The sequence below is a fragment of the Motacilla alba genome, chromosome 8 (genome assembly GCF_015832195.1).
Source record: "Motacilla alba alba isolate MOTALB_02 chromosome 8, Motacilla_alba_V1.0_pri, whole genome shotgun sequence".
NCBI classification, from domain to species: Eukaryota; Metazoa; Chordata; class Aves; order Passeriformes; family Motacillidae; genus Motacilla; species Motacilla alba.
In genome coordinates, this window is record NC_052023.1 from 9,270,180 (window position 1) to 9,298,153 (window position 27,974).

The 27,974-nt window shown below is 44.7% G+C and overlaps 2 protein-coding genes and 1 long non-coding RNA gene across 5 annotated transcripts; 2 read left to right on the plus strand and 1 right to left on the minus strand.

The window, feature by feature from the left end:
• The first annotated feature begins 2,479 nt into the window (after window positions 1-2,479).
• Window positions 2,480-9,706, plus strand: PRDX1 (peroxiredoxin 1). The gene is made up of 6 exons (XM_038144806.1): window positions 2,480-2,619; window positions 5,360-5,476; window positions 6,311-6,464; window positions 6,726-6,848; window positions 7,642-7,772; window positions 9,328-9,706. Exons 2-6 carry the CDS (start codon window positions 5,371-5,373, stop codon window positions 9,411-9,413), a joined length of 600 nt encoding a protein of 199 aa, XP_038000734.1. The 5' UTR covers window positions 2,480-2,619; window positions 5,360-5,370; the 3' UTR covers window positions 9,414-9,706.
• Window positions 9,707-17,130: 7,424 nt separating this feature from the next.
• On the minus strand, window positions 17,131-22,561 carry MMACHC (metabolism of cobalamin associated C). Of its 2 annotated transcripts, none has more exons than XM_038144801.1 (4): window positions 22,410-22,561; window positions 20,318-20,512; window positions 19,791-19,943; window positions 17,131-19,262 (listed from the first exon to the last, which is right to left on the minus strand). In XM_038144801.1, exons 1-4 carry the CDS (start codon window positions 22,548-22,550, stop codon window positions 18,954-18,956), a joined length of 798 nt encoding a protein of 265 aa, XP_038000729.1. In that variant the 5' UTR covers window positions 22,551-22,561; the 3' UTR covers window positions 17,131-18,953. The 2 variants fall into 2 exon arrangements, with proteins under 2 accessions (XP_038000729.1, XP_038000728.1); XM_038144800.1 differs by having other exon boundaries at window positions 17,131-19,265.
• A 1,782-nt stretch (window positions 22,562-24,343) lies between these two features.
• Window positions 24,344-27,297, plus strand: LOC119704073. Of its 2 annotated transcripts, XR_005257835.1 has the most exons (4): window positions 24,344-24,859; window positions 24,955-25,028; window positions 25,381-25,470; window positions 27,181-27,297. It is a non-coding gene; the product is annotated as an uncharacterized LOC119704073 (long non-coding RNA). The 2 variants fall into 2 exon arrangements; XR_005257834.1 differs by lacking the exon at window positions 25,381-25,470 and having other exon boundaries at window positions 27,181-27,290.
• The last annotated feature ends 677 nt before the right edge of the window (window positions 27,298-27,974 follow it).

Sequence of the window (27,974 nt, forward strand, 5' to 3'; positions counted from 1 at the left end):
TTAAAATGATTGTGCACCAGCTGCTTGTGCATAAACGCCCCATGGAACTTGTCAGTTGCTGACTTGTCAGCTGACTTTCTGCACATATTAAATTAAATTGTTCCCACACAGCCAGGACCAGACTCTGACTGTGCCTCTGGTAGTGCCATGTGTACGTAGGAGGTTTGGTACATTCAGGACTCAGTGGGCTTTTGGCACACACAGTGATGAACTCCATAGGGAATGTGTGGGGTGTCCCAATGTGCTGGCTTTTGAGGGCATGCAGGGACTACCTCTGCTGTGTGCTCCAGGGGCATGCCCAGTGTTGACAACCCATTACTATTCCAGCTAATTTTATCTTATTCTGGAAATCTTCGATACCCTTACACAAAACCATTCTCAAATGCATGGAAACCCAAATGTGTGGTAATGTTCTGAAACAGGTCCAGTTTCTTTGCCTTTCTTTTTACACACAGCAGGGTGTTTGTTTTGCACACCAGGGGCCCATTCCCAACCAAGATACATGGGAGACACTGCGATCAAAATGATGGATGTGAAAGCTAGTTTGGCTCCCAGTTTGAGTAGTTTCACTGCTCTGGCACTGCAGGGCCTGCCAGCTCCTCTTTGTTGATAGATGAAGTACTTATTGTGTCCCTGTCTGCCTGGATGGGTGCAGAGAGGCCTGCACTGGGCTCTGATGCTCCATGCTAATCAGGTACAAGCTGATCCTGTCTGGCAGCTATTTTAGCAGAACACAGCAGCACAGTTGCACTGCTGTGGGGAGAGAACTCCATCCTTCCAGCACCTGCGGGGGTAGACATGCCCTCTCTTTCCTGGAAAACATAATTGTTTTAATCTAAGTAGCACCCTACATCTAAAGGTTGAGAAAGGCTACAAAAACCCAGGTGCTCACTGAACAAGGAGTGGCCCTGACAATTCATTATTCCAATACCTCCAGAAACTGACTTCTGGAAAGACAAGCTCAGAAATTAATCAAAAGTAATGAGGCCACAGACATATGAATGGAAAGGCAATGCTTACGGCACAAACCTGGAACAACCTGCAGACCATAGTGGGTATATTGTGCATTTGAAAGTAAGAGAAATGAGCATAACAAGCATTAAAAGAGTCAGAAACCATGAGAAAGTCATTACTGCTTTGTCTACTGGTAAACATGCTGGAGTTGCAGAGAGACTACATTGTTCTGGAGGTTTTGATTAGGACTGCCTGACCTTTCAGGGGTCAATCTGTTCACAGGTCCATTGGCCTGAGGTGATGGGGAGGTACATACATGTCTCAATATATAGACCTCAATTCTCATGAGAATGCTGATGTTAAGAGAGCAAACTTCTTCCTGTAAAAGATTAAGTGTGCTATAGCAATAGAAGTAGATAAATTAGCTGCATGAAAGTGAGTGGAGATTTTTTTTTCCTGAGTCCATATATGCATGCTATTTACTTTCATTATTTAAGAATTAATTTCATCTGGTCCCAAAATGAGTCATCTCTGGGTGAACCACCACATGGGTATGGTCACCCAGCAACACTACACAGTGATCTTGATTATAAACATTTAAAGTTTGTTAATCCTTTGTGGTTTTCTACTCATTACAATTTATAATCAAGTTTGAACAGGTATAAGAAACACATCTGTAAACTGCAAACCAGATGAGTAAAAATCATTTGGTGAGCACATTTATCACTTTTGACAGAAGCGAGAATTTGACAATTCTGACAATTTTGACAATTTTGAATATTCAATTTTGAGAAGCATCCTTGACATGGCTTAATGGCTTTTAGTATTCATTATTTAATAAAGCTTTCACATTTAAATTCAGAATTTGGCCCTTAGAAAGTACCACACTGCTTCTTCACTCTTGGATTCAAAGACAGTGCTTATTAGGAATCACTGAGGTTAAACGTTCCTCACAGCAGCTTCACTACTGAATGAAGCAAAAATCTCTGCAGTAACTGTATCTTCCAAGGGTTTCCATCCTACCGCTGACGCTCAACGGTTGGACTTTAAACTTAGTTTTCATCTCTTTTGCTGACTTGCATGACTGGGATCGGTGTTCCCATTGATGGAGAAGAATCAATGAAAGCTTTGGGAACCAGTATCAGGGAGAGGGGGCAGTGGGTAGTGCAGAGGGAGAGGATGGGGATTTGACACCGCACCTCTGTAACACTGCGAGCGCGCATTGCTCTGTTCGTGAGAGGTTTCGTTTTACTTCTGTCACTGGCCAATACTTAATTCACATGAATGACATGACAGTCATCCCTCACTCTCTCAAAGTCCTGCGTAGCCTCTGAGGACTTCAAATAATCATAGCGAGGTCAATTAAGGCACTAAAAACGCCATCGCTTCTTGCACCAAGCCCATCAATCGTTTATGACCGCGGCATTGGATATTTGCACGGCACTTCCCGGGACTCTCTCCAGGGAACGATCTCCGTTCACTCGCACCCCGGTGGCCCCGGATCTGCCAAGTCATGCTGCCCTTGCAGGCGCTGCCGCCCTCCCCTCCCCGCCGCGTCCGCTCGCGAGATCCGCGCTGCTATAAAGGGGGCGGCGCGGCGGGGCTGCGGCACTCCGCGCCCGGCTGAGCTGCTGCTGCGAGTGCGCCACCGCCTCTGCGCTCCGAGTGAGTCTGCGGGGCCGCGCGGGTTGCCGGGGGGCTTTGCACGGTGTTTATCTATTTTTTAAATTTTATTTTATTTTTATGTGGTTTTTGTTACTGTTTTGGGTGGGTTTTTTGTTCTCTTTCCCCTCCCCCTCTGCGCAGATGCGCCCTTGAGCGAGGCGCGTAGGGCGAGCCCTTTCTCCCCGCGTCCCACTCCTGAAGGATCGCGCTGCTGCGGCTGCCGGCTGCACCGCCGAGTTCAGTTTCCCCTGGTGTTGGTTTGGGCTTTTTTTGGCGGGGAGAGCGAGCAGATAAGCCCTTCCAACGCTCCGGCCTTTATCAGCGCTGCGCGGGGAGGAGCCGCGGGGAGCGCTCAGAGCGCCTGCAGGGAGCCGAGCGGCCCCTTCCCCCGCCGAGCGAGGCTGCGTCTCGCTTCTAAGCCTTAAAAAAACCCAAACCCGAGCGCCGGCTCGGGGACGTGCAGGGGCGGGTTCCGCTGTCCCAGAGCGGCGTAGGGGCGGCCTGGGCGGGGGAAGGCTCGGAGGTCGCCCCGGAGCCCCTTGGGCGCCACGCGTGCCGCGGTCCGTGCGCGATGCCCGCGGTTCGGTATCGCACCCCAACCGCGGCTGCTGTGGCCTGACCGCGTTTTTGTCACAGTCTGAAGGTGGCAGAGGGAGGCTGATGGTGCGTTTTGAAACGGCCTTTCGCTTTTGTTCGAGGCACCCTAAAGGTATGAAATCGCTCGTTCAAGAGAGCAGGCCTGGCTCATTATAATTGCAGTTTGAAGATAATTGAGGCCGTCTGCGGCTATGAGCAACAAAAATACTCTGGCCGGATTCGAGTGTATTTGATTTAAGGTGCTCATGGTACTTTCCTCCGGAATGAAAGGAAGTAACAATGATTCTGTGGTCTGCTCCTCTGCGGGTTAGGAAATGCTGTGGCTAAAAATCCGAGCAGAACACGCGCTGACCCCACACGGAATAGCAGAAGGGTTGGCAGGTCACAGCAGGTGCTCTGGGGAAAGCACATGGTTCTCTTGAAGTGTGAGGCAACCAAGGTCTCCTGCAAATATTAAAAAGATTTTAATGTTACCAGAGAAACGGGCAATAACTTGTAGTTTAGAAATGGGAAGTATCAAAGAGCAGTCTGACCTTGAATACCTAGTGAAGTACTCCAGAGGATTGCTGATGGAACAAATATAGAAGGACTGGCATAGTACTGAGCAAAAGGATGACCTTGAGCTTGGGTAACAGAAAATAATGTAATTCAGTGATAAAAATGTGGGGTCATGCACTCCAGGCTGAGCAGCTCTTGCTTATAAGATAAAACTCCCTAGTTGGAGGCATCTCATAAATACTGTGCAGTTGCTGTTCCCCTTTCCCTCTTGCAGAATTGCAACCACAGCTGCATTTGTGGGTACAGGATTCTTGATGTCCTCCTGCCAGGCTGCTTCACTGCATCCTACAAATGATCTCTAGTCCTGGCCACCACATTCTCTCCCAGTCTCCTGCAGTTAAAGACTAAAAACCCTTGGATGAACATGGGGATAAGGAGCTTAGTTGCACAGTTAGAAATGCTGAATGTGTGGGCACCTCTCAAAATGAAAACTGAGAGGTGGATCTTTACTGTCAGGGTGCATGAGAGAAACTTCCAAAAGCAAAACCGTTGCTGAAAAGGCTAGGTGTGGGTTCAAAGCTAAACGTTTAACTTGTGGGCTAGCTCTCCAGGAAAAAAGTGGCTGGCAAGGGGGAGGGAGCCAAGAAATGAGGTGCTCTCAACCTTTTTTAGAACGGACTTGGTGCCTTGCAGGCTCAGCTTGGAACAATCCTTGGCTCTTGGCTTTCCTTAGCAACATGAGATTCATGTTAACCTTTGAGGTGTTTTTTATCTTCGAGGCAGCCAGTGCTGCAGTGTGTTGAATAAAGTGAAATAACTTTTAAGAATATTTTGTGATCTGCAGAAATTAGGTTTATAGAGTTGCCTATTTGAAAGATTATGCTCTGGAAGTCTAAAGAGTTGTACTGCACTCCCAGACTGAGCAGAAATACTGCACAGGATGCATTACAAATGACAAGCTTTTGGGGCAGACAGCCAGAAGTAGCATTCTCTTGTCCTTGTGTACCCTTTTATTCTTTTTCCATAGACTTAAAGGGGAAACAACCTGGCTGTACTGATTTAGACTTGGTGAAATTGTAATTAACATGGAATGTAATTTCCATGTGTGCCACGAGTCTTTCTGGTTGGAAGTAAAAAAGGGTTGAATTGTTCAAAAGGGTAAAGTGTAGTTATGCAGAGCAATGTTCCCTGGGGATTAACAGAGGTTATTTTCTTTCAGAATGAGCAGGAAGCTCAAGTTTGAGGTCTTAAATTCCCTTGTAAAATTGAAAAAGGCTCTTCTCATGGAAAGGTCTAAAAAACATACTTTCTACTCCTCCACCATGTGGAATGGTGTGGTTTTCTGAGTATTAGTAAAGCTCTAGGCTAGCAGTTTCCCAGGCTCTGAGCTGTTACTGGTTAGATAACCATTACTGCATCTTTGCGAGGCCATGAGCCATATATTTTGAAGTGCTGGCAGTCTCTATAGTGGCTCAACTACCCAGGTGACAAAACTCATTTAACACTTGAACCTTGTTGCAAGACCTAGTGCTGATAAATTGCCTTTGGTGTTTAATCTAGATTGATAAGATGCTTTGAATAAATCCTTACTTGCAGGTGCAAATGTACTACCATCTAAACTGTATTGGTGTTGACTCCTGTCTAGGTTAAATCAAGATGTCTTCAGGAAAGGCTTTCATTGGAAAACCAGCTCCTGACTTTACTGCCACGGCTGTAATGCCAGATGGACAGTTCAAAGACATCAAACTCTCTGACTACAAAGGTAATTTCATGTGCTTCTCTAATTATTCAGATAGTCTGGCCATAGGAGGGACTGGAGGGTGTCTGAAGGTGCATCTTGGTTTGGTTTTGAAATGACAGTGACCACTTGGCAGTGGACTGAAGATCAGAATTTGTGCAGTGGTGGCTGCAGTATGCTTAGAGGGCTGTCAGCAGCATGACTGAATGTCCCAGCTGTGATAACTGTTACCAGTGAGCATACAACTCTTCTAAACTGTTACCTTGCATCAGGCTCGTTGCCCTGTATCATAGAGAGACTGGTGTAACATTTCCAGACAGTGGAACAGCAACATCTTCTGTCTCACCTTTGTCAATAGAAAGTAAATTCTTTCATCTAACAAATGAAGTCCCTTTCTCTAGACTGCTGGCAATATGTTTGCTTTGCCAAAAAAAAAGCTTCACTAAAAACAAAGGGAAAGCCTGAAGTAATCAAGTACTCATGTTGATGGCTTTAGAAATACAAGTCTAATGATGCTGCAGGCTACATGAGGGTGATGAGTCAGTATAGACTACTCACCTACTCAGTTAAAATGTCTCCTTGGCTAGTAGCCTTTCAGATCTGTGGCATTTTCCTGTTAGGGGTCAGCCATGGGGTCTTCTGGTGTAGCATACCCAGGGCTGTACTTGGGGCAGGCCTATGGGAGCAGACCCAAGAGACAAGCATTCCCTGTTAAATTGGGCAGTCTGGGTTTGGGGAATTCAGTCGGGTGGGGTTTTAAGGTGGTTGTTTAGGTTTTTACCTGTATTTTGGTGGGGTTTGTTTGCTTGCTTTTTCTTAAAAAAACTAACAGATCAACTACTTATACTACTTTTCTAGGAAAATATGTTGTGTTCTTCTTCTACCCCCTGGACTTCACTTTTGTCTGTCCAACTGAAATCATTGCCTACAGTGACAGAGCTGATGAATTCAAGAAAATCAACTGTGAAGTAATTGGAGCTTCTGTTGACTCTCACTTCTGTCACCTTGCCTGGTAAGAATCAACCTTTTAACCCAACAAACTGTTCTGCCTGGCCTCAGTTCTTGCAGGAACTGAGTCCTGAGCATAGTCAAAGGCACTTGGTAAGTATTGGTAGCACCAGGTGCTGCTGAACAGAGCTGAGCATACTGGACATCTGTTCTTTTGTTGCTGTATGGCAGATTGAGTATGGTATTGCAAAAAGGATCTGCTTCTGTTGTACCTTGATCCCTCATTCTGAACTGCCCATGTTTTTAATGTTTAAACTTCTTTTAGGGTCAACACTCCTAAGAAGCAGGGAGGTTTGGGCACTATGAAAATCCCCCTGGTTTCTGACACAAAACGTGCCATTGCCAAAGACTATGGAGTGCTGAAGGAGGATGAAGGTATTGCGTACAGGTAATGTGCCAGAGGTGATCGAGCTGATAAAGCTGTGTTGCAATGCATGGACCTGAGAGATGAACGCAGAGCTTGTGTACACTTGAACACCTGCAGCCAGCTAAAGCTATTAGCTGTTCTAGGTGTGAGCTCCTGCAGGCTGTCAGACACTTCTGCAAGGGGAGATGGTCTCTGGTTCTCTGTGGTGCTTGGGCTTCCTGTGCTTTTAAGTTAAATTCTGCTTCCCTTTGACTGCCTGCTGCTCAGTGCAGGAGTCTCATGCAGGTGAGCTGCAAACAGTGATAATGCAAGACCTGCATAGTCATGAACATGATTACAGCTATTTAGTCTAGTGATCAAAGTGCAGATTAATTAAACCCCAAGTCTTTAGTCTGCTGTTCATAAAAGTTGCCAAGGGAGCTGATCTTCTGCTAACTCTTAACCTGATGTTGGAGGACTGATGGTTTGAGAAGAGTATGTAGTGAGTTTTTTTTAATGTGAGAATGTCTCTTGAATTTTTTTCCTTGGGTTTCTCTTCCTTTTATTTCCCTACTAGTATCTTCCTTGAGTAGTATCTTCCTGTGTCAGTGCTTTGCCTTGCCTCCTGTCCCTCCTAGTTCCTGTTGAGCTTACAGCTGCTACTGTTTCATTGCTGTGCGTGCACCAAGGTGATAGTAGCTAGGAAGAGGTCACAGTTAATGGTACAAACAGTACCTTAATCAAATAGTGAACCTGAGATTTTGAAACTCGTGTGAGTCTAATCAGCCTTCAAAAGCTGTGCTTAACTTCAGGGCTGGTTTTTGTTTGTTTTTAGGGGTCTGTTCATAATTGATGAGAAGGGGATCTTGAGGCAGATTACAATCAATGATCTTCCTGTTGGCCGCTCTGTTGATGAAACCCTCAGACTTGTCCAGGCCTTCCAGTTTACAGATAAACATGGAGAAGGTAAGAGAGCTTTTCAATTTAATGTTTTCACTAAAGAACTGTATTAACTAGGCAGGTTAAATCAAGGGTTACTGAAAGGTACTAAGTACATGTATCAGTCTGTGCACAGCAGGTAATTGTGACTGTTGAAATGCAGCTGGTTCTGTAAATCTGCTTGTTGAAGGACACCATAATGCTTTATCCTATTCCAATTATTTGTCCCTTGAGTACTTGCTCATGTTGAGATTTCACTTAAATCAATTTGGTGATGGATGTCTTGTCCTGCACATAGAAGTTGTCTCTTTCAATTAGACACAGAAAATACTTGACACAAAAATTAAGAACATGTACTAGTAACTTAACCTGTGAGAGTAAGCTTAATTTAGATTCTGCTCTCAGATTTGGTAGGTTGAGACCATCAGTACTAATGTAGTGTTTTATGCAGCCTGTTAGACAAACTACTTAAATTCCTGAAAGACTACTGATCTTTCTGTCAATATATAGTGAGGGTAAAGTGGATGAGAGTATCTGTCCCCATAGTTCAGGAGGAATAAGGTGTTTGGTACTGCCAGCTTTTCTGCAGGCGTGAAAGAAAAAAGACACTGCAGATAAAAAGTTAGAACCAAGTTACAGAAACTCAAAATTGCTGTGCAGGTGTTAGTAGTCTTCAGCTGTCATTAACTGATGACATGTGTTTGTGCTGGTCATACTTACTGTGCTTCAGAAGTGGTAAATCAGTGGCAGGTTTTATTACAATAAGCTGCTCTTGTGACTGTGGCATATAAACATGTCATGTGAGGAGACATCCCAAACATTTCATGATGGAGAGGTCACATGTCATGCAAATTAAGCCTTTAGGGGTTTACTGTGCCTTTGAGTAGTCAAAACCTGGCAAAAGGTTTTCCTTTAGAAGTTTAGGACTGCAGTCACATCTGAATGAGGACAGACCAGAGTAAGATGTGTAGCAACACTCAGAAGCTGAGCATTCTGTGGCTAAAATTGCCAGTGCTGAGTGGAGCTAGCATCTAGCATTCCATGACAGTAAAGAAGGAATACTGTTCAAAAAATGCTGCTCAAGGAGCTGCTGGAAGTTTGAGGACATGCAACCTCTGCATCATGGTGGCTTTTTGATAGCCATGTAAGGGAACCAGTGACAGTTGAACACTTTTTTCCCTACCCCATTCAGCTGGAGGGCTGGACCAGGGTGGATTAAAGATAAGGGGAATACAGACTTGGCTGGATCCAAGGAGATAAGTGTAGTGTGGTGTTAGAGCCTTTCTGACCTGGGTGCTGGAGTTGGTGTTACCTTTGCTATCAAACTTCACAGAAACTTTTAAGTGGGGTGGGAGAGGTGCTTGTGTTAAGGTCCCACTGTTGCCTGGACAGAAACCTGGTCTGGGTGTTACTGCCCAGTAAACAAATAGAAACAAGCAAAACAGCATCATGTGACACTGAATGCACTGTCTGTATCTTGCAAAGATCTGTACATGTTCTGAGTTGCTACTTTGCTTTAATGTTGTGTAAAACATGTTCTGCAGGAGCAGCTGGTAAGACTTAAACATTCTTATCATTTCAGTGTGCCCAGCTGGCTGGAAGCCTGGGAGTGACACAATCAAGCCTGATGTTCAGAAAAGTAAAGAGTATTTCGCCAAGCAGAAATAAACATTCAGTCCGAGTGGAAACTAGTATGCCTTACATAAAGAGCAAGTATCAGTTACTGAACTTTGATTAAGTCATTGCATCTGAGTCAAGGGATCATGTAGTTATAAACAGTAACTTTTTTACTTGAAGGAAAGTTTGTCCTGTTGACAGTACCTTCATAGCAAATCCTAACGATCAGTATCTGTACATCAAGCCCTGTTGACCTTAGTGACAATGCCGTGTCTGTGGTTAGCCATGTGTTACATAGAGCAGTGGTATCCTTTTGTAACTCTATTAAACTTGTGAAAAGAGCACACTGTCTACTGTTCTTGTATGTAGTTATCAGGAGACCTGGGAGCAGTGCAGGCTGCACTTGTGAAAGCTTTCTGTAGACATCTTGAGTCATAAAGGCCTTTTACTACAGCTCCATTAGAATGGAGAGAAAAAGACTTGGTTTGCATGTTGAAGTAATAAAGTATTCCTCACACTCTGCATGACTTGGCTGCTAGAAGGAGGATCAGGCTGTCAGGCTTAAACTCTGGGCACTCTGGTACTGCTTGGAGCATGTGACTGACAAAGGTGGGGCATCTCCTCATGCACCATGTCAGCTTAAGTCATTCTGGCATCTACATTAGCCAAAACTGACTGTTCATGTCATTCCTGGGGATCCACCATTGAGTTTGAATGCTGTCTCTATGGGAGTGGAATACTGGGCTTTCTGGAAAGGACACTTCCTTGGATATACAACATTCATCCAGAGTCTTTCCTACTGCATGTCCTGGAGGTGATAACATGCCAGTTATCCATTAGCTTGTCATATGATCTGGATCAAAAGGGTGGCATTATAAAATCTGGTACTCAGGTGTGCTCAGCCTTGTCTTTAATCTTTGTATTTCAAGTGATTATGTAAAACTCCGAGCACATGGCTGGCCTTAAGTTGTCCCAAAGCTGTGACTGCTGTGTCACAGTGTGGCTTGTGATAGGGCTAAACTTCAAAGCTGAGGACTTGGGTAATGAGCTCTTGCCTCACAATGTAAGGGAGTTAGAGCCCTGTGATCTTCATGTACCTGTGAAGATTAAATTCTTACCGGACCTTGTAACCATCTTCAGCTCAGGTTGTAAACAAGTTCTGTCCTGCTTAAAGTCAGCAACACCAAAGATGAGGCCCAGGGCTACTTATGTCACTCAAAAGTGAAAGTTTTATGTCTTGAGTAGTAAACTTGTTTTGTACAGCTGCAAAAAGTATGTGGCAGAAGCCTTGGTACCAAATAGTTCAATATCTACTAAAGTAGCTAATCCCCATGAACATATGTGAAAGTCATGTTTAGCTGGATCACTTCTGCTTAATTTTTAAAAAATCCAAGGTCTCAAGATAACACATGAGGCCAGCTTCCCAGGAAGGCATTGATAAGTAACAGGGGCATTTATATGGTTCAAAGTAAAATGAATATAAATGAGCATGGCTGAGTAAGAAGTTACCAAACTTTCTTTTCTAGCAAGTGAAAATGAGTAAAGTTAGGGGTAAGCTAATGTGAAACTTACCTTAGTTGTTATATTAGCCTTGAAATGTAAAATTAATTACAGCAGTTACTTGGAAGGCACTATGTCCCCAAGTGCCAGGTCTACAGAGCTTTTTGAATGCTTCCTGGATAATAATTGTACCACTTCCCTGGGCAGCTTGTTTCAATGTCCAACCACTCTTTCAGTGAACAAATTTTTGCTTGTATCTAATCCAGACATGTTGCAAATAGAGGCCATTTCCTCTTGTCTCATTGCTCATTAGTTGGGAGAAGAGACCAAACCCACCTCACTACAACCCCTTTTAGGTAGTTGTACAGAGTGATTTTGTAACTACTTGGTCACTTACCCCTGGACATGGAGGATAAAGGAGTTCTCTGATGTTCTGCTCCTGAACCTCTTTCCAAAATGAGGATCTTTATGTGCCCATCCCAGGCCCTGGGAGGAAGGTGAGGGTCTGAGGGTGGTTCTGACCCCAGCAGCTGCTGTGGCTGCTGTCAGGAGAGGTCAGAGCTGCCCTGCAGCCATCTGGGCATAGGAGTGTCCTGTAGAAACACCCCCTGGGTTCATTTCTTCATCCCACTCCTCTGGTGTGAGGAATTTCCTTCACATGCTGTAATTTCCTGTGTGTCCTGCCCACCCTGAGCTCCCCCACACTGGGAGGCTACAAACTGTACCTGCTTAAGCATCACAGTCACAGGTGAGTGATGATACTGTGGAAACTGCAAACAGCCAAGAAACCAAATCCCTGTGGATTAGGAACTATTGCATGTGTGCATCAAAGGATTGACAGTGGGAATCAATGCAATTAAACAATTCTTTTTCATTTTTAGCCACATGAGTCATTCCTGGGAAGGTTTGCTATGCTGTCATTTTAATGCTTATATTATTTACATTTCCAAGAGAATAACACACAAAAAATATGTATCAAAACTTCCCCAAACCAAGAAGAGTCTTAGTTTACTTCTTTGTTTAAACTCTGTATTGATTTAGATAGAGCTTGGAATCTCCAGTAAGTGTTCAGGGGCTTGCACCCCACTCCTTGCATCATGGCATCTTAGACTGGTGTAACTTTTATGAGACTCAAATAACTATAATTTATTGAGTTTTTTATTATTATAGTCATTTATTGAGGTGGTTTTTTTCCATGTACCAAGATGCAGATTGTATTTTTATTACAATTATGAACTGCTTTTGCTTTCACAATCAACAGGTGCCATATTTCCCAGTGAGGTAAAAACGTCCCTCAAGCAGTGCTTGACTTTGACAGGATGGGTAACTGCCTAGGGGATTTTCCCTGAAGATGTAAATCAGAAAGGATAGATGTGATATTTACTTTTTTTTTTAATGTGTGACTGCACATCTATTTTCCTAGTTTGAGTATTTATTATAAATATAGCCTTTATTCATTTATTTCTTTAGAATAGTCAGGTGAAGGGAAACTGAAATATACTGTGTCTCTATCCTAGATCTCTTAATTTGTTGCTGATTGCTGTGATTCCTGGGGATTTATGTAACCATTCCTCAGCTGGACAGGGGAGAGAAAATAGTGGAAGGTTCATGGGTCAAGGTAAGGACAGGGAGAGATCACTCATCAGTTACTGTCTCAGGCAAAACACACTTGGGAAATTGGCTTAATTTTATTACCAATCAAATCAGAGTAGGATAATGAGAAATAATGAGGCTGCAGGAGAATCTGCTCTGGAGCACCTCCTCCCCCTCTGTCACTGACCTTGTGTCTGCACAGCCTTTTCTCATACTTTCTCCCTCTCCTCCCTGCAGTTCCAGGTTGTTGCACAATTGTCCCCCTTCTTAGTTCTGCTATCCCAGAGACGGCTGGCATGGCTCCCTTGGAAGCTTCGAGGAGTTTCTCACAGCAGCCACCCCTGTCACCCCCACCTCTGCTACCAAACTTTGCCACACAAACCCAATATACTCACATTGTGCTCTCATCTAGAATTAAAAAAAAAATTATTCCCTCATGTTTGTGACAGATAGTTGTAATTAAGTTTTCAGATAATAGCGTTTTTGTAGGAGCAACTTGATTTTTTTGGAATGTATGATACAAAGCTGTGCATCAGACATAAATTCTATATATTATATCTTGGCACATGTAGGGTGTGATGTTCAATATTCAACATACAGAACCTAACCTTTACTAGATTTTGTACAACTGCTTAGTTATTTCAGAATTAACAACTGCATATTTTAGATGCTTAGAAGAAATTGCCTCCTAATGTTTAAAGAATGATCACTTTTTTACAAAGCCAGCTTCTCAGTAGTTTTGAAAAACAGTATAAAAAGTTACTAATGTTTAAAAGTACTATTTTCTTAACAAGTATTCCATCCTTTTTATCAGGCCCTTGTTGAATTTGTTATTGGATTGTCCAGCAAATCAATAAAGTTCAAAGAACAAAAGCAAGCATTTTATATCTCACAGGTATTGCAAAATGATGTCCTTTGGTTAGGAAAGTCTGCTTGCAAAAGCTCCATGAAAGCAGCTTTTAGTAATGTTACACGTAAAAATAAGTTATGTAAAGATTATATTAAAACACTCAGGTTTATTGTATTAATAGTCTGAAATTTTCAGTGGGTCTGGTGTTCAGTATTACATTACATGACAGTCTGCAAATGTGTATTCTGATGTATATTGCTAGACAGATAGAGGACTTAAACCAGAGATGTCTTGGTTCTAATTTGCAAAGGGTGAAATGAGGGAAGTGCAGAGTAGTGGAATGCAGCACGCTCGGACAATTAATTCAGAAGGTGTTAGAGCTGTTACTGTCTTTTTTTTTTTTAAATACAATTTAATGGTACGTCCAAAAAGAACACTGAACTAGGAAATCAAAGAAATGTTTTTTGCTCATGAATATAGTAGCTATATTTTTAATCCTTGGGAAGAAAGAACAGGAGTTTGCCTTTAATGTAGAGTCAAACAAACTCTGCATTACCTGCACACCCCTGGGTGGCTGCAGGAGAACAGGCTGTGAGTTGTTTGCAGTGTTCCTGAACAAGAGCTGAGCCTGTGGGAAGCAACTCTCACCACACCTAGTGATGAAAGGTTTGCTTCAATGTGAAATTTGGCTCTTTCACCTGAAACCTGAATCACTGTACATGTTATGGGGACACGTGGCTGAATTTAGAATGTTTCTGTGCAAGAAACCGTTTGAGCACAGATATGTGACTAAATAGATGTGAAGTCATTAAGGTTGCACTGTGCTCCGACACCAAGTCCAGGAGGTTTATGTTCCGTATTCCACAGCAGCAGATTTTTGAAGTATCTGCACTGATAAGTAAAGCCAGTATCTTTTGTCTAGAAAGGAAAAGAAGTCTTCAATCTACACTTGATAAAACATCGTAGCCTAAAATTGATGTATTTCATCAAATTCACTTTTCACAACAATAGGGCAGTTTTTTACATTATGGAAGACTGAAGCATCAGTGAATGATTCAGGAAGACTAGGCTGAACAATACTGGGAAAAGGGTTAAATTAATGAAATTAAAACCTAAGACTAATTCTTTCAAAGGAGAAAGAGGATTTATATATTCACAGGAAAAGCAATGATTCTGCATAAATTTGGGAAACACAGAAAAATCCCTCCACTCCTTCTGTAATGTACTTAAAGGAATTTTCCTGTCCCGTGGTTTGTTCTACATGAGGAAAAACAATCCAAGCAACTTAGTGTAAATGTGTCTGATCTTCAGAACTTTTCAAGGTGTTTGGGGGAAAACATGCACAGTTATTAAAAGTAAAATTCTTTTCTCACTGAGTTATGTACAAACATCAACAAAGATAACATGAGAATTATAGATATAATACTAATGAATTATAGTAGCCATTTCAAATATTTGTATGTATATATAATCATATTTTGCAGATCTTGGTATATTACTGAGAGATTTTAATCATTCCACTAAAATATCTTACTGCTCATTTTCTGACAAAATATTCAATTCTTTCAAGTTTCCCACTGTATTTCCTAAGGAATGTGAACATCTTTTTCAGTCACAGAGGGAAAAGCAAAGCTCATTTGTGCTCCTTGGTGCTCTGTTTCCTCCTTGAAAACCTAGAAGGGAAGTGCCCTGTTCTGTTTTCTGAAGAAAACGTGATGGATGATCTGTCACAGGATATATGATAGCACAGGAAGCCAGTGTAACAGCAAAAACCCTCTCATGAATACATCTGTTCATTTTGGAAGATCAATCTGTGAAAGTTCAGCTTGCAGAGGTGCAGCTGTTTCTCCTCTGCAGTGAGCAGCAAAACCACTTCCCTCAGAGGAAGAATTTTGAATTGCTGCTGCTGAAGTCAGTATTCAAAGCTAATTTATTAAACACACCTTTTGCATGAGGCTTAACAAAGAGTGCTGAGCGCTGATAACCACACTGGCATGGACCAGTAGCTGCCATTATCTTGTTTTTTGAGATCCATCAGTCTTAACTTGGGGGTTTTTGATTCAATTTCCATTCAAGTCAATATGGATTCTCAGAAATATAACCCATGTCAAATAGAAGTTACACCAGCAATAATTTTGGTCACAAATGAATAAAAGACCATGAATATTATACTGAATGAGTAAAATTATGCTTCTGGTCCAGAGGAGGGCAATCTAGCCCTAAAAAGAACCCCAAAACACAAACATAGCAAAAAACCCAACCCAAACCAGATTTTAAAACCCCCATCAAAACAACAAACTAAAAGAGCTCCCTGCTCTCCTAAGGTTGGCTATTTTTGATTGACACACCAGCACTCATTTATACAGCAAAGCATCTTTAGTTTTCCATAGTTCAGAGGAAAACAGCATTGTTACAAGCCACTCTTTTTATGGGAGAAGGAAACAAGTCAATATCAGGAATAAAGTCTGACTCCTCTTCACTCCTCTTCATACCACAGAGATGTTACTGATTCAAACTGATACCAAAAACCACCACCAGTGTTTTTGGAGATGCTTTCCTGAACAACAGCACCAGTGGCTGCTAATCACCAGGTTAGACTGGGCTTTGTATTTAACTGGTATTGTCTGTCAAATCTTTAATTGTTATAAAAATCTCATTTATTTTTAGGTTAATTAAGTAAAAATAGGGAAAACATTAGGATAGTAAGAATGGTAAATGCATTTGAAATTAAATGAATGAAACTATTACAAATTTGTTTATTCTCCATAAACTATTTTATTAGCTTGAAATGTACTGAATACCTTGTGGCTAAAACTGAATTTAAATTCAAGTAGCTTTTAATTTCTTTTATTTTTCCTGTTCAGCTCTTGAATACTCACCCTACTGGTTATACTGAGGAAAAGAGTCTTCAATAAATGTAAAAAATTAGGATTTAGAGAACAATTTGCTTAAAAATGTAAAATGTGATACTTGAACTAGTAAATCTATCCAAGTACTTGCAATTACTTGACATTTGCAAGGGCTGAAACTAAGAATGCCTTCACAATGCCTCAGGATCCAAGGCTGATCCATTCCTCACCAAGTCTGGTCTTGTCCCAAGAGATGAGGTAAGTCAAACAGGTTCTCAAACTTCAGTTTTGTAAGACAAAGGCCATTATACTCCAACCAGCAAGGGGAGAAATCTACTCACTGTGTATCTCACTGTGCAGCTGTGGATCTCAGTGAGCTGGCTGAGAGAAAGGAAGTAGTGCCCAGCCCAAGGCACTCCAAAATCACTGTAGTAGGAATGGATATTGCTAAATATTTGCACTCTGTTCTGCCTGACACAACTGCATCCCCAGAAGCACAAGGAACACAGATCTGTGATTCTGTTCACTATTAGGTTTTAACCAGTAAAAATTCCAGTACTTACAGGCCTTACTTTAGTGCTACTGAGGGAAAGTCCCTCAGTTCTGTCCCACTGGACATCTGGAACTTTCGTTACTGTTAAGAACAGAGGAAGAAATGACAAGTGCACTGTCATGGTGCTTGCTGTTAATGCTCTTGCTGAAATGACCTGGGAAAGATAAACCTTTATTGGACTTACTCATAATATGACGTAGGTTTTATTTTTTATATCCCAGTGGGCCTGTGATAATAGTTTAGCAACTTCTGCTAAGATAACCATTTTTTTTCCTTAGTTTTCAGATACTGGACTGTGTGTGTCTCAGGTAGCTCACTCTTTCCAGGATATTAAAAAAAACATGATTGATTCTTGCTTGAACATCTTGAGTTCTCCACAAGTTAAGAACTGCATTACTGAAATAAAAATACTCAGTACTGAGGTTTACTTACAGCTTTGTATATTTAGTAACCAAAATATCATTTGAAGATAAATAAATTACAGAAATTGAAATGCAGTGACCATGGTGATCTATTTAATAAATTAAGACAAAATATTAAATATTTGTAAGAAATCAATACCAAAAAATCAAAATAATTTACTTTAAATTGTAATATAAAAAGATAGATTTGATTCAAATCTATATTTATCCTTCTAAGAGAATCAGTGTTTTGTCTTTGTTACTAGTATAAGCCATTACCTAAATCCTCTGTTAAATTACAGTTCAGTTTCAAAGTTCTGAAACATCAAACAAATTTGAACCAGAAGTAATTCTGTAACAAAAGAACAGATTTTAAACAAATTTCATTCTTTACCTTAAATTGAACATCACAATACTTCTATCACATTCTAAGTCAGGTGTCTGCCTTAGTCAGAGATGAACAAAGCATGGAAAGCAACAAAGACTTTTTTGTAACAGCAAATGCAGTGAACAAACCCAGTGATCACATGCTCATTACTCTGTTTACAGGGAAGCAAACTTGTTATCCTGAATTTGGATTACAGTGAGTTAGTGTACTGACTATGAGCAACTGTATCAAGCAGTGAACAATGGTGAGGGCAACCTTCCTAGTGGAGTCTCCAAAAGCTTTGAAGAATCTCAATATAAAAAGAAAGGGCTCAGTTCTGCAAAGTGAGTATTTCTTCATCATCACCAAAAGGAAAAAAAGTGCCTGTCCATCTGCAGCATTGCACTGCAGTCTAGTAAAACAGCTCCCACAAAATATTATTTTAATGTATTATATTACTTTAACGAGATCTGAGCCTCAAATTGCTCAAAGAGAAATTAATTCCTGATTTCCAGGTGCGTTGTAGCCTCTGAACAAATGTAACGGGACAAAGTAATGTAAAAAATGTTGCTTCTGTCTGAACATGTTTAATCCAGCAATATAAGTAACATGAATGTCATTAATATGTCCCTTTCTTCTGTGCTTGTTTGCCTGTGCATGTGACAAGGCCTTGTGCCATGGCTTTTACATGTGTGCAGATTTACAATCTTTCCCACAAAGAAAGCACACCAGGAAACTGTGGCAGTAACTGTGGGGGATGTGCTGTGTGCTGGCACTGAAAAATACTTTTAACACAAATGTGGTCTACCTTAGAAAAGGCCACGAGAATTGTCTTTTTCAGTCAGGTGTCTTAAAGTGAGTAAAATCTCCAATCATATGGACATTACTCAGCATCTTTCCAAATATTCCAGTCAGCTCTATGAATGGATAAATGCTTAAATGTGACCTAGGCAAGATTGTAAAGACTGGACATGTGTTCCCTAGAGAGAGTCATGATACAGGATAATAAAATGCTGGCTACATCTAAAAAAGTACCTGCCCCAAGTTTAGACAAAATCCAACTAAGTAGTACAATGACTGAATTTTTTTTTACACCTACAAAGAATAGAAACAGAACATTCAAAAGGAAAATTCTTGAGAACTAAAGTGATTTCTCTAATGAGCAGCATGGATTTTGGAGTTGCCAGGATGTCTAAACTACCCCCAACCAAAGGCTAATGGCACCTTACTGGACTCCCCAGAGGACGCCCCAGATCAGCAGCAGCACAGAACAGACGGCTCCCACCTCCCCCGGGCCGCGGAGCAGTGCCCCTCTCTCTGCGAAGCCTTGACTGCAATGTTTGCATTGAGGCTGCTCGGATTTGCCGTGTCCGTACCAGCATAACCATCCTCCTCCTCCTCCTCCTCCTCGGCACCGGCAAACGCCGGTGCTCGTGAGTTACCCTTTGCTGCCCTCTGCCCTCCGCAGCGCCGCTTTCTCAGTGAAATGTGATTCTCTGGGCTTCCTGTGAGAGCCCCAGCAGCCGCAATCTCTCGGCGGGAGGAGTGGCAAAATAGGCTTTTTGCTCCTCCGAGTACCTTTCCTTCACTTCAATGATGTCCCTGTAGCGGCCGTCCTGCCAGTGGAAATTGAACTGCTCCAGCAGCTCAATCCTCTTCTCCTCCGTGCTCACACAGTCCACAGGGGCGGGCTGTTCCAGGAACGGCACCTGGATGGCTGGGAAGAGCAGGAGACCCCGGATAGCAAACCAGCCGCCATACTTGGGATGGATACAAACGCCAAAGATCTTCTGGAAGAAAAAAAAAATACCTGCCTCACTTTGTGTCTAATCAAGGCTAGAGTTCAAAGCATCATCAGATGCTTCTCACTCTCCCAACCTTCTCTTGGAGAGCTGTACAGAGCAGAAGGGAAAACTTTCCTGAACGTGTGGCTCAAAGCACTGCATTTCACTCCCACTTTCCTGTGCCCACACAGACCTCCCTGGAATGTGGGGAGAGGTTCCTTTCTGAAAATCTATTACAGAAATTAACCACAGAGTATTTCCCCCCCGGTTTGTAATGCTCTAAGCAACAGGTTTTCCTCCACACTGCCATTTAATTCTTCTATCTAAGTAGGTTTAACAGATTAAGATATTTCTCTCCATGCACGTCTCCCTACTACCCTGAAGACTCTTGGAAGCTGCCAATTCCCACCTGAAACACTCTGGACTTTGTAGTTTCCTGCAAGACGAACTAGTGACTAGTGAGCAAACAATCACTGTACAGTTCAATGGTTGCAGTTCAGTGGTTCTTCCCAGGTGGTGTTTCTGCCTCACCTTCTTCCCCCAAGGATCAAGCTTCACATCCTTCCTTTGGTAGTAATATGCAGCTCCAGCAACGTGGGCAGCTGTCTGTGCCAGGAACTTGGGCTTTCGGCTCGGTAGCATCTCATAATCAAACATGATATCCACCCTCTGGTCAGGGAATTTCTGGGAGAATTTGAAAACATTCCCATCAGCTCACGCTCATGGTAAAAGCCTTGCCACTCCAGAACTCCTGGATGGCAGCAATTCAGGCACACGTGAAGCCTGCAGACTCCCCCAGGGTGCTGCTGAATTCTATTGGCAGGTTTGAGGCTGCGGGCATTCAGCCTGTGCTTGCAGAGCTCCCTCACAGCTGAGAGGTGTAAGCCAGAGGCAGAACATGCAAGTAAAGCACCCAAAGCTGCTGATGCTCCCTCCTTCATGAATAAAGCTTCACCCTTCCAAAGAGCAGGGCAGGAGCCTGCAGGGCTTTGTCTGCTGCTCAACCCACCTGGTTATGTGCCACAGCACTGAATGGAATCGGTGTTTCAGCTTCTTACCTCCTTCACACGTGATAAATGATGGGAAACACACTGATCCACAGGATCCCTGATTATTTTTAATCGTTCTTTGCTCACAAAAGGCTTAAGGGCCTTGTCAAACATGGACGGCGTGCTGAGGACCACGAAGGCCAGTGTGTCATCTGGGTAGGGGAGGTGGAAGGCTGGCTGGAGAACAGCATTGTACCACCCAACCTTGGCAAAGAAAAACAAATTTCCATTAGAATACGGACACCACTCTAGTGGACATGCAGGAATGTAAAAATGTGGAAATAACTGTAGCCCCCTCCATTTGCAACCCAGATGGGCAACCTGCCCAAGGCCTTCCTTTCAAACCAAGTTGTTTTGCACACCAGTTTAGGAAAGCTGTGCTGTGAGCTGTGAGATAAGAATCACACACAGCATTCAGCTCCAGTCTGCCCTTTATCCAGCTCTGCTCAGAAACCTAGAGGGAAGTATGAGCAATCAGTCTTGCCAATGCAAATCAGATTGTTTGGTTCAGATAAAGCTTTTACAGGTTTGGGTTTTTTTTTTTTCTCTTATCTTGGGCCAGAAAGAAACTGGTGCTTCTGTTTTGTGTGACAAGTTGCACGCTTTACTTCTTGTGCAGGAAACACTTGTGTGGAATGAAGGATGTGAAGCTCTTGGCAGTGCTAAGGCCCCCTAAAAACGTTTGTTACCAGTAGCACGTGGATTATGACACAGCCACATTTGGATATTTGATTCCAGGGCTGGACAGAGTCCAGAAATGAGAGATCAAGCCAGGGCAGCAGGAAGCATGACCAGGAGGACAGGGCTGAAACCTGCAGCTGCCAAGTGCAGGAGGAAGTGGCCCAAACCCCCTGCACCCCACTCCTGATGTCCTGCACAGTAACATCAGCCTTTTCATAGGTTACGACAACTGCCTCTCTCCCGGGGTGCCACACGGCCAGGTCTAACAGTCAGAGAGATGCTGAGTAATGGAGCAGTCAGTTTGAAAATAAAACATACCGGTTATTCTCAATAGTCAGTAAAATTATTTTGCCAGTGACTCTGCAGCTGGCAGTGGCAGCCAGACTGCCCATCAGGAAACACAGAACATAAACTAGATTCACTGTGAAGTTTACATTCTGATATGAAGCTCTAAGTTTAATCAGTTTTGTGGCTCTGAAGGTGCTGAATTGAGATGTTACAAGGAATTAGAGAGATGTGAATCTAAGCTTTGCTGGTTTCCTAGTGAACATCAGTCAGTGCACCAGGGTTGGCTGTGTCAGAATGAAATCTGGAGAGAGCTAGAGAGCTAAAAGGTTTCCCCTCTGGTAGCTGCAGTCTTTTTATCTGGGTTCTGCCCCGAATTCTGCTGATGTGATTTAGGCAAGCAGCATTGAATTTTCCAAGTTCTGGAGGCACTTATCTCTTTACTTCTCTCACCACCTCATTGCCTTGTACTTTTTATGCAAACAAGATCCTAGCAGGAAATAAAAATATTTCAGGTGACAGATACAACACTCCCCGACGGAAGGGCACGTTTATTGCAGATTGATTTGTATTCGATGTTGCAGATTGATTTGTTGCAGATTGCCCTGGGGCGGGCAAGGAAGGAGCCCCTGCACTTAGAGCTGAACCGGGCACAGTGCAGAGGCTGCAGGGGGGCCCCTTGCCGGGCAGAACAGAGGTCAGAGGAGCGGATGAGGGGGTCAGCACTCCCGCACTCAGGTGCTCCCCCACTCAGATTAAAATTTAAGCTTGCCTAGAGGACTTTGCCGTCTGCCGGGGCAGATGTGCCATTACGTAACTCCCCGACCCCTCCGGTCAGGGGCCCGCACCAAGGGCCGGAGCAGCCGCAGCCGCTGCGGTCACCTTGCCCCGCGCTCCCGGGCGGGCCGGCCGGAGCCCGCGCTGCGCATCGACCCGCGCCGGCCGCAGCGGCTCCGCGGGGTCGTGCCCGGTCGTGCCCGGCCCCGCTCGACCGAGGGGCGCCCCGAGCTCCCCGGGGCACCGACCCCCGGCACCCCCCGGGCCCTGCGCGGCCCCGGGACCCGCTCCCCGCCCCGCGCTCCCTCAGCTCCCGGGCAGTGACGTCGCTCCCGTGACGTCACTGTGACGTCATTACCTTGAAGGCGTGCACCTCGAGGCCGAGCGGGCCCAGCGCGCCGCGGAGCTGCTCCGCCACGCGCCGCTCCATGGCGGCGCCGGCGCCGCGCGGGGCACCACGGGAGCGGTAGTTCCGGCCGGCGGGACCCCCGGCGCGCATCCCCGCGTCTCCTAGGAGACGGCGCGGCGCGCGAGGAACCGCGGGAGTTGTAGTTCGCGGCGCCCTCCCCTCCGCGCCGGCTGCCCCGGAGGGGACTCCATGTCCCAGCATGCTCAACAAGCGCCGTCCTGCCGGGGTCCCCTCGCCGTTCCCGGCCTGGCGCCCGTCCCTGTCACGCCGCCAGGAATCGGGCGTCTTTTCCTGACCTCGCACTCTGAGGGAAAACGCCACCTGTGCGTGTGGGAGGGTGCTGCTCACTGAAACAGTGAGGCCTCTGTGCTGGCAATCCTTTCTCCTTCCCCTTCGGAAAGTACACGTTCTTTGCAGATTCTCTATTCCCTACCGCTTGCCATACTGGAGACTGAGCCTCAGATTTGGATCTCCTTACCCTAATCTTTATAGCTGCTTATCACAGGCTTTATAGTAATTGTGCAATGTTCTGCAGCCCGTAGACCTGGGTTTTATGAAGTTCAGGACACCAAATGTGCAAGTTCTTGGGGACTGAACTACCTCAGACAAGCAAACTTACTGCTTTGTGGAGCTTCCTTATATCTTCTAGTACCCAAGAGTTCCTCCTTATTATATCCATGCCGTCTCTGTTGGGAGGGCAGATGGATCCTGTCAGTCATGTTTAGAATTACGGTTTGTTCTTTCCAGATCTCCCTGTATTTCCAGCTTGTGAAGTTGCACCACACCACTAACTATGTTCTTTTTTGGACTGAATTGTAAGTAATCCTCGTACAAAATCTGTTTCTGCCCATCCGCTCCTATCATCGAATATCTCAGTCTGTGAATTGACTAAAACAGGAGAAAGAGCTCCAGCAGGAGCAGATCCATAAGCTGTGAAGTGGTGAAAGTAAAGGCAGTGGAACCAAAGCACTGATAGCTACAGGAGCCTCTTACACAGATCACTTCTTGTCAAGGTTTCTGAAGTCCTGCTGAAGAAACAGGCTGAGGGTAGCCTGGCACAAGGTTGTTCCATCTCCCTGCTCAACAAAGAGAAAGAGTTGGATGTAAGGCAGAAAGGACTTTGCATCTTTGATGCTGGAAATAAGAGGGTTTTGCCTATGTTGGCAAATGTCCAACTCCCTTCTTCTTCTCAGTTGTTCCGAGATTTTTCTGAAGAGCTTAATGCTGGATCAGAGGCTGCCTCTGGAAAACACTTGGAAGTTGTTGTCCCCTCTCTTTCAGGTGAGCAGCCACAAAGCTCAGTCTAACCGAGCACAATCTTACAGTTTGTACAAACTCAGGATGGAAGTGTGGAGCGCTCGCCAGAGTCTGGGCCACATCAGGTGGAGGGGATACCCCTTCAGGGAATTTGGGGATGCCCAGGTCCATGTGCTCAGCAGGAGCAAGCGCAGCTCCCGGGTTTCAGGCGGAGCAGCTGCCTGGGAGCTGCAGGAATGTGTCACAGGAGGGTGCTGCTGGCTGGCGGCTGCTCAGAGCTCTGCAGGACAGCTCGTGCTGTGGAAATTGCTTCCAGAGGCGCTGGGCTGGCAAGCTCAGAGATGCTGGGGCCTGATCTCTCACCCTGCTGTTCTCCTTTGCCAGCTGTCCTTTGTACCTGCCCGTGGAGCACAGCTCATTTCCGTGTGTGGCTCTGGCTTTACTGATGCAGAAGGTGACAGATTTGCCAGCTCTGTGAGGTGGGCTCTTCCATTTCAATCCTGAACCGGCAAGGCTTGAGGCAGGCTTGACTTCTGTGTCTGCCCTCTCCTGGAGCTGATCTTAGGCTAAGTGCAGGCAGGGTGTTCAGTCCTAATGAGGCAGGGAAGGGCTGACAGCACTGGGCCTGCCAGAGTTCATTTGGGCACTCCTTCAGGTGCACAGGTGATTTTTGGGGCTGTTCTATGCAGAGCCAGGAGTTGGACTCAACAACCCTTGTGGGTCACTGTCACAGCACGTGCCACAGTCAAGACAGCCACAATACACAGAGGATCACCATACAACTCCACACCCATCAGAAGGCTCCAAATATATGCCCACTTGTTCCCCATCAGTCCAGCCTCTTATTCCCCTCATCTTACATGCCTGACAGCTGCGTGCCCTCTGCACCCTCTGTGAATGGTCAGTAACCTCAGCTCTCCGTGTCCCATTGCCTTCAGTGCTGCTCACCTGTCCTGCACAGCTGTACCCACTGGGGATGAGGCTCCAGCGCAGCCCCGCTCCCAATTACCACAACCTATATCCCTACAGGTCCCTTCCAGCACAGGACGTTCTGTGATTCTAAATGGCAGCCTCCGCTACTGAGACGTTTGTGTCCTGAGGGCTGGCATCATCTGCTTGTTCCACGTGGGCGTGGAGGACAGGTACCTGCTGTTCTCTTCACAGTTGTCCTTGGAGCTGTTCCCTGAGCCACCTCATCTGCCTTGTTTAACCAGGAGTGTTGTTGTCTCCTCCCCAGGCCCTCTCTCAGGGAGGTCTCCTTGTTGCCATATGGACAATGCTTGCATTTTGCTGCAATGACTGAAATAATTGGTGAGTTTAAGAAGAGGTGCTCATTTGAAATGCCTGAGCTCTAATTCCTTCCCACTTTCCCCATCCCTCACGTTCCTTTCTCCCTGAGCTCGGCTGGTGGGAACTGGCTTTGTTTGTGCCTCAAACCTCAAACCTAGCTCGGCCCCCTACCAAGGGCTCTGCCCTGCTCCCTGGAGAAAAATGAGTGACATCTCAGCTTCCTTGTTGAAGATCCTTAGATCTTTCTGGCTCTGTTTCATTGTCCCCTCTGTCCAACCCCAGCTGCCCTCGGACAGCTGCCAGATGTCCGAACTGTCACAGGTCTGGCTGGGAGTTCATGTCCCTGTTTCCAGCATTCTCTCCCCCCTGACAGCTTTGTGCTACAGCAAAGCAGCATCCAGAGAATACGGTTCACTTCCCTGGGGGAAGGCAGCGATACGTCTGTGAGGTGTCTGTGTCCCAGGTATGGCTTTGTAGTTTGCTCTATTATTAGGAAAAACACAACTCTGTCATTCATCCCCCTCAGGCTAATGCTGCTATCACGTGGCACTCAGTGTGATTTGCTGTTATCATGAAGCACTTGTGCAAAAAGGATCATTAGTTCTCATCATTCTCCACGACAGTAAATGATAAAGACACAATGTTGTACTGATTGTACCAGAAGGGATTTTCCTTTTGCTTCCCATCCACAGCTCTTGAAACCTTTTCCTGACTCTGGCAAGGAGCAATTGCTCTGCATTAGGTAGGAACCTAATGTGAAAGAGAGAGACTCACACAAATTGTTTGAACAGTCAGGGCAATTTGGTAACTGAAATGGAGTTAAAGGACATCTTAATTCCTTGTCAGTTTTTCTGATCTTTCTAGCTCTTGACCACAAGCATATAAATGTCTGTTTTTATTAGTGGGGAAGTATTGGTGAGCACTGAGTCTGGAGGTTAATGTAGATTCATTATTAAATTTTCTTTGATAGAAAATATTGCATCAACTTGGTGAGATGGTTTCAATAATGCAACTTCATTGCAGTTCTCCTGTAATTAAATATTGATTCCCTATTTCTTTCTGTGAAAGCCTAATGCCTTCCCTTATTATGTCACCCTCCCACCTGTTAAGCTCTGATTTCATGAGACGACGTCTGTGCTGTCAACATCAGCTTAAAATGTTCCAACCTCTCTGCATTTTCCTGCCCTGGCCTCACAGCACATTGCCTCCCAAATTTCTGCCGCTGCAGTTGTTGGTGTGCTGTAAATCTGATCAGGGAGCCGAGCTGGTTCTAACAAGTGCGTCATTGTTTGGGCTTTTTTGTTGGATTTTTTTTTTCCCCTGGAGTGGTGTGCTTCACAGTGCTGCTGCAGGAAAAAATTGTGCTGGCACATTTGAGAGAACAATGTGATCAGGGCTAGGTGGGGAGGCCGAGGTTCTGCTGCCAGCCCATTCACCTCTGAAAACGCAACTGAATTGCTCAGCAGAGCTGCCTTCTGCTGCATGAGGCACAACTGTGGGAAACCCCACCAAAGTGGTGCCACCCCATCCTCACCCCCAGCGACTGTTCCAGCAGGCATTGCTAAGCGTCAGGGACTGTCAGTGTTATCCTTCAGTCACATCTACAGTCTCTGATCTGAAAGATCAAGTGTAAAGTCTCTTCTGGAAGGAAGTAACATCCATGGCACCCGCAGGGAAAGAAGCGATCACAGGAATGATTTCACACTTACTCCAATGTTACTAACAGGCTGGGATGTGGTTTTCCAGCCTCTGGTTTAGAGATCTTGTGGTATGGTCAGGTGTCCCCTTGTCCCTTTCCAACACAAACTGACCCCTGTATGGGGAGAGTTGGGCATTGTGGCCGTGTCTCAGAGCAGAAATGAGGTGGCTGATTCTTCATGTTTAAACCTGAATGATGTGGAGCTGGCTGGAGCTGTTGGTGCCACCGACAGGTGAATTCCAATGCCTGAACATCTTTGCCAATGTTCTCCTGCCTGTCATGGAACCTGTTTTCTGCTGCCTTGTGCCACTACTTGTGCCCATGTAAGAATAAAAAAATGCTATTAAATTGGAGTAACTGCAGTTTCTCCAAGTGTAACAGGTGTCACAAAAGGTAGGCAGAGGATACGTAGACTCGGCAAGTCTATCCTTGAAATTTTGGCCTAATCTGCTGGGGTTTTTTCATTTATTTTAGAGAGAAGCAAGAACTTGCTGAGATAGGCCGAGTGGTTCTCTCCATCTTTGGCTGAGGTTCCCACCCCAGACACTTCAGCTCCAGAGAGCTTTCCAGTGCCATGGAGATCGACGGCCTGCAGGTAAGCATGGCTGGAGCCTGCACCCTCAGGATCTTAAGAACCTGGGAGGGATTTCTGCTGTACTGTGGATGACAAAGCTCTGCTGCTCAGGGCATGCCAGAGGTCATACAGATGAGAGGCTCCTGCTGGGCTCAGTTTTACTGGTAGGGCTGGGTATTAGGTGCCTAAAGGCAGCAAGACAGTATGGTTTGGAGTAGTGGCCTAGCACTTGGGCCAGATTTAAAACTTAGTTCTGAGAGCAGCATTGCTCTGCCAGGACAGAAGTAACATGTGTGTGCCTGTCTGTTCTTTCATCCTCCCTCCCCATGTAGTGTCAGGGTAATGAAAAGCTGCATGTGAGGGCCAATTATGATACTTATCACTTCCTCTGACAGTGCCAAGATACCATTTTTTAATGTGGCTCCATTTTTGTTTTGGTGCTGACACACAGCCAGTGAGAAGGTGAAAATTGCTCACTTCAAGGTTTGCCTCTCAGCCTCTTCATCCTTTTGGATTTATGCCTTGCTTTTAGTATATAAACCCCCCTTGTGTTTGCATTAACACTTAGCATTAAAAGAAATCAGGAACGAAGGGCTAATGTTCCTTTAAAATAAAAAAATCATGCCCTACTTTAGTAAGATGCTTAAGATTCTTGTGAATGGAGGCTGTAAGGCATATTAAACTGCCCCGTGTG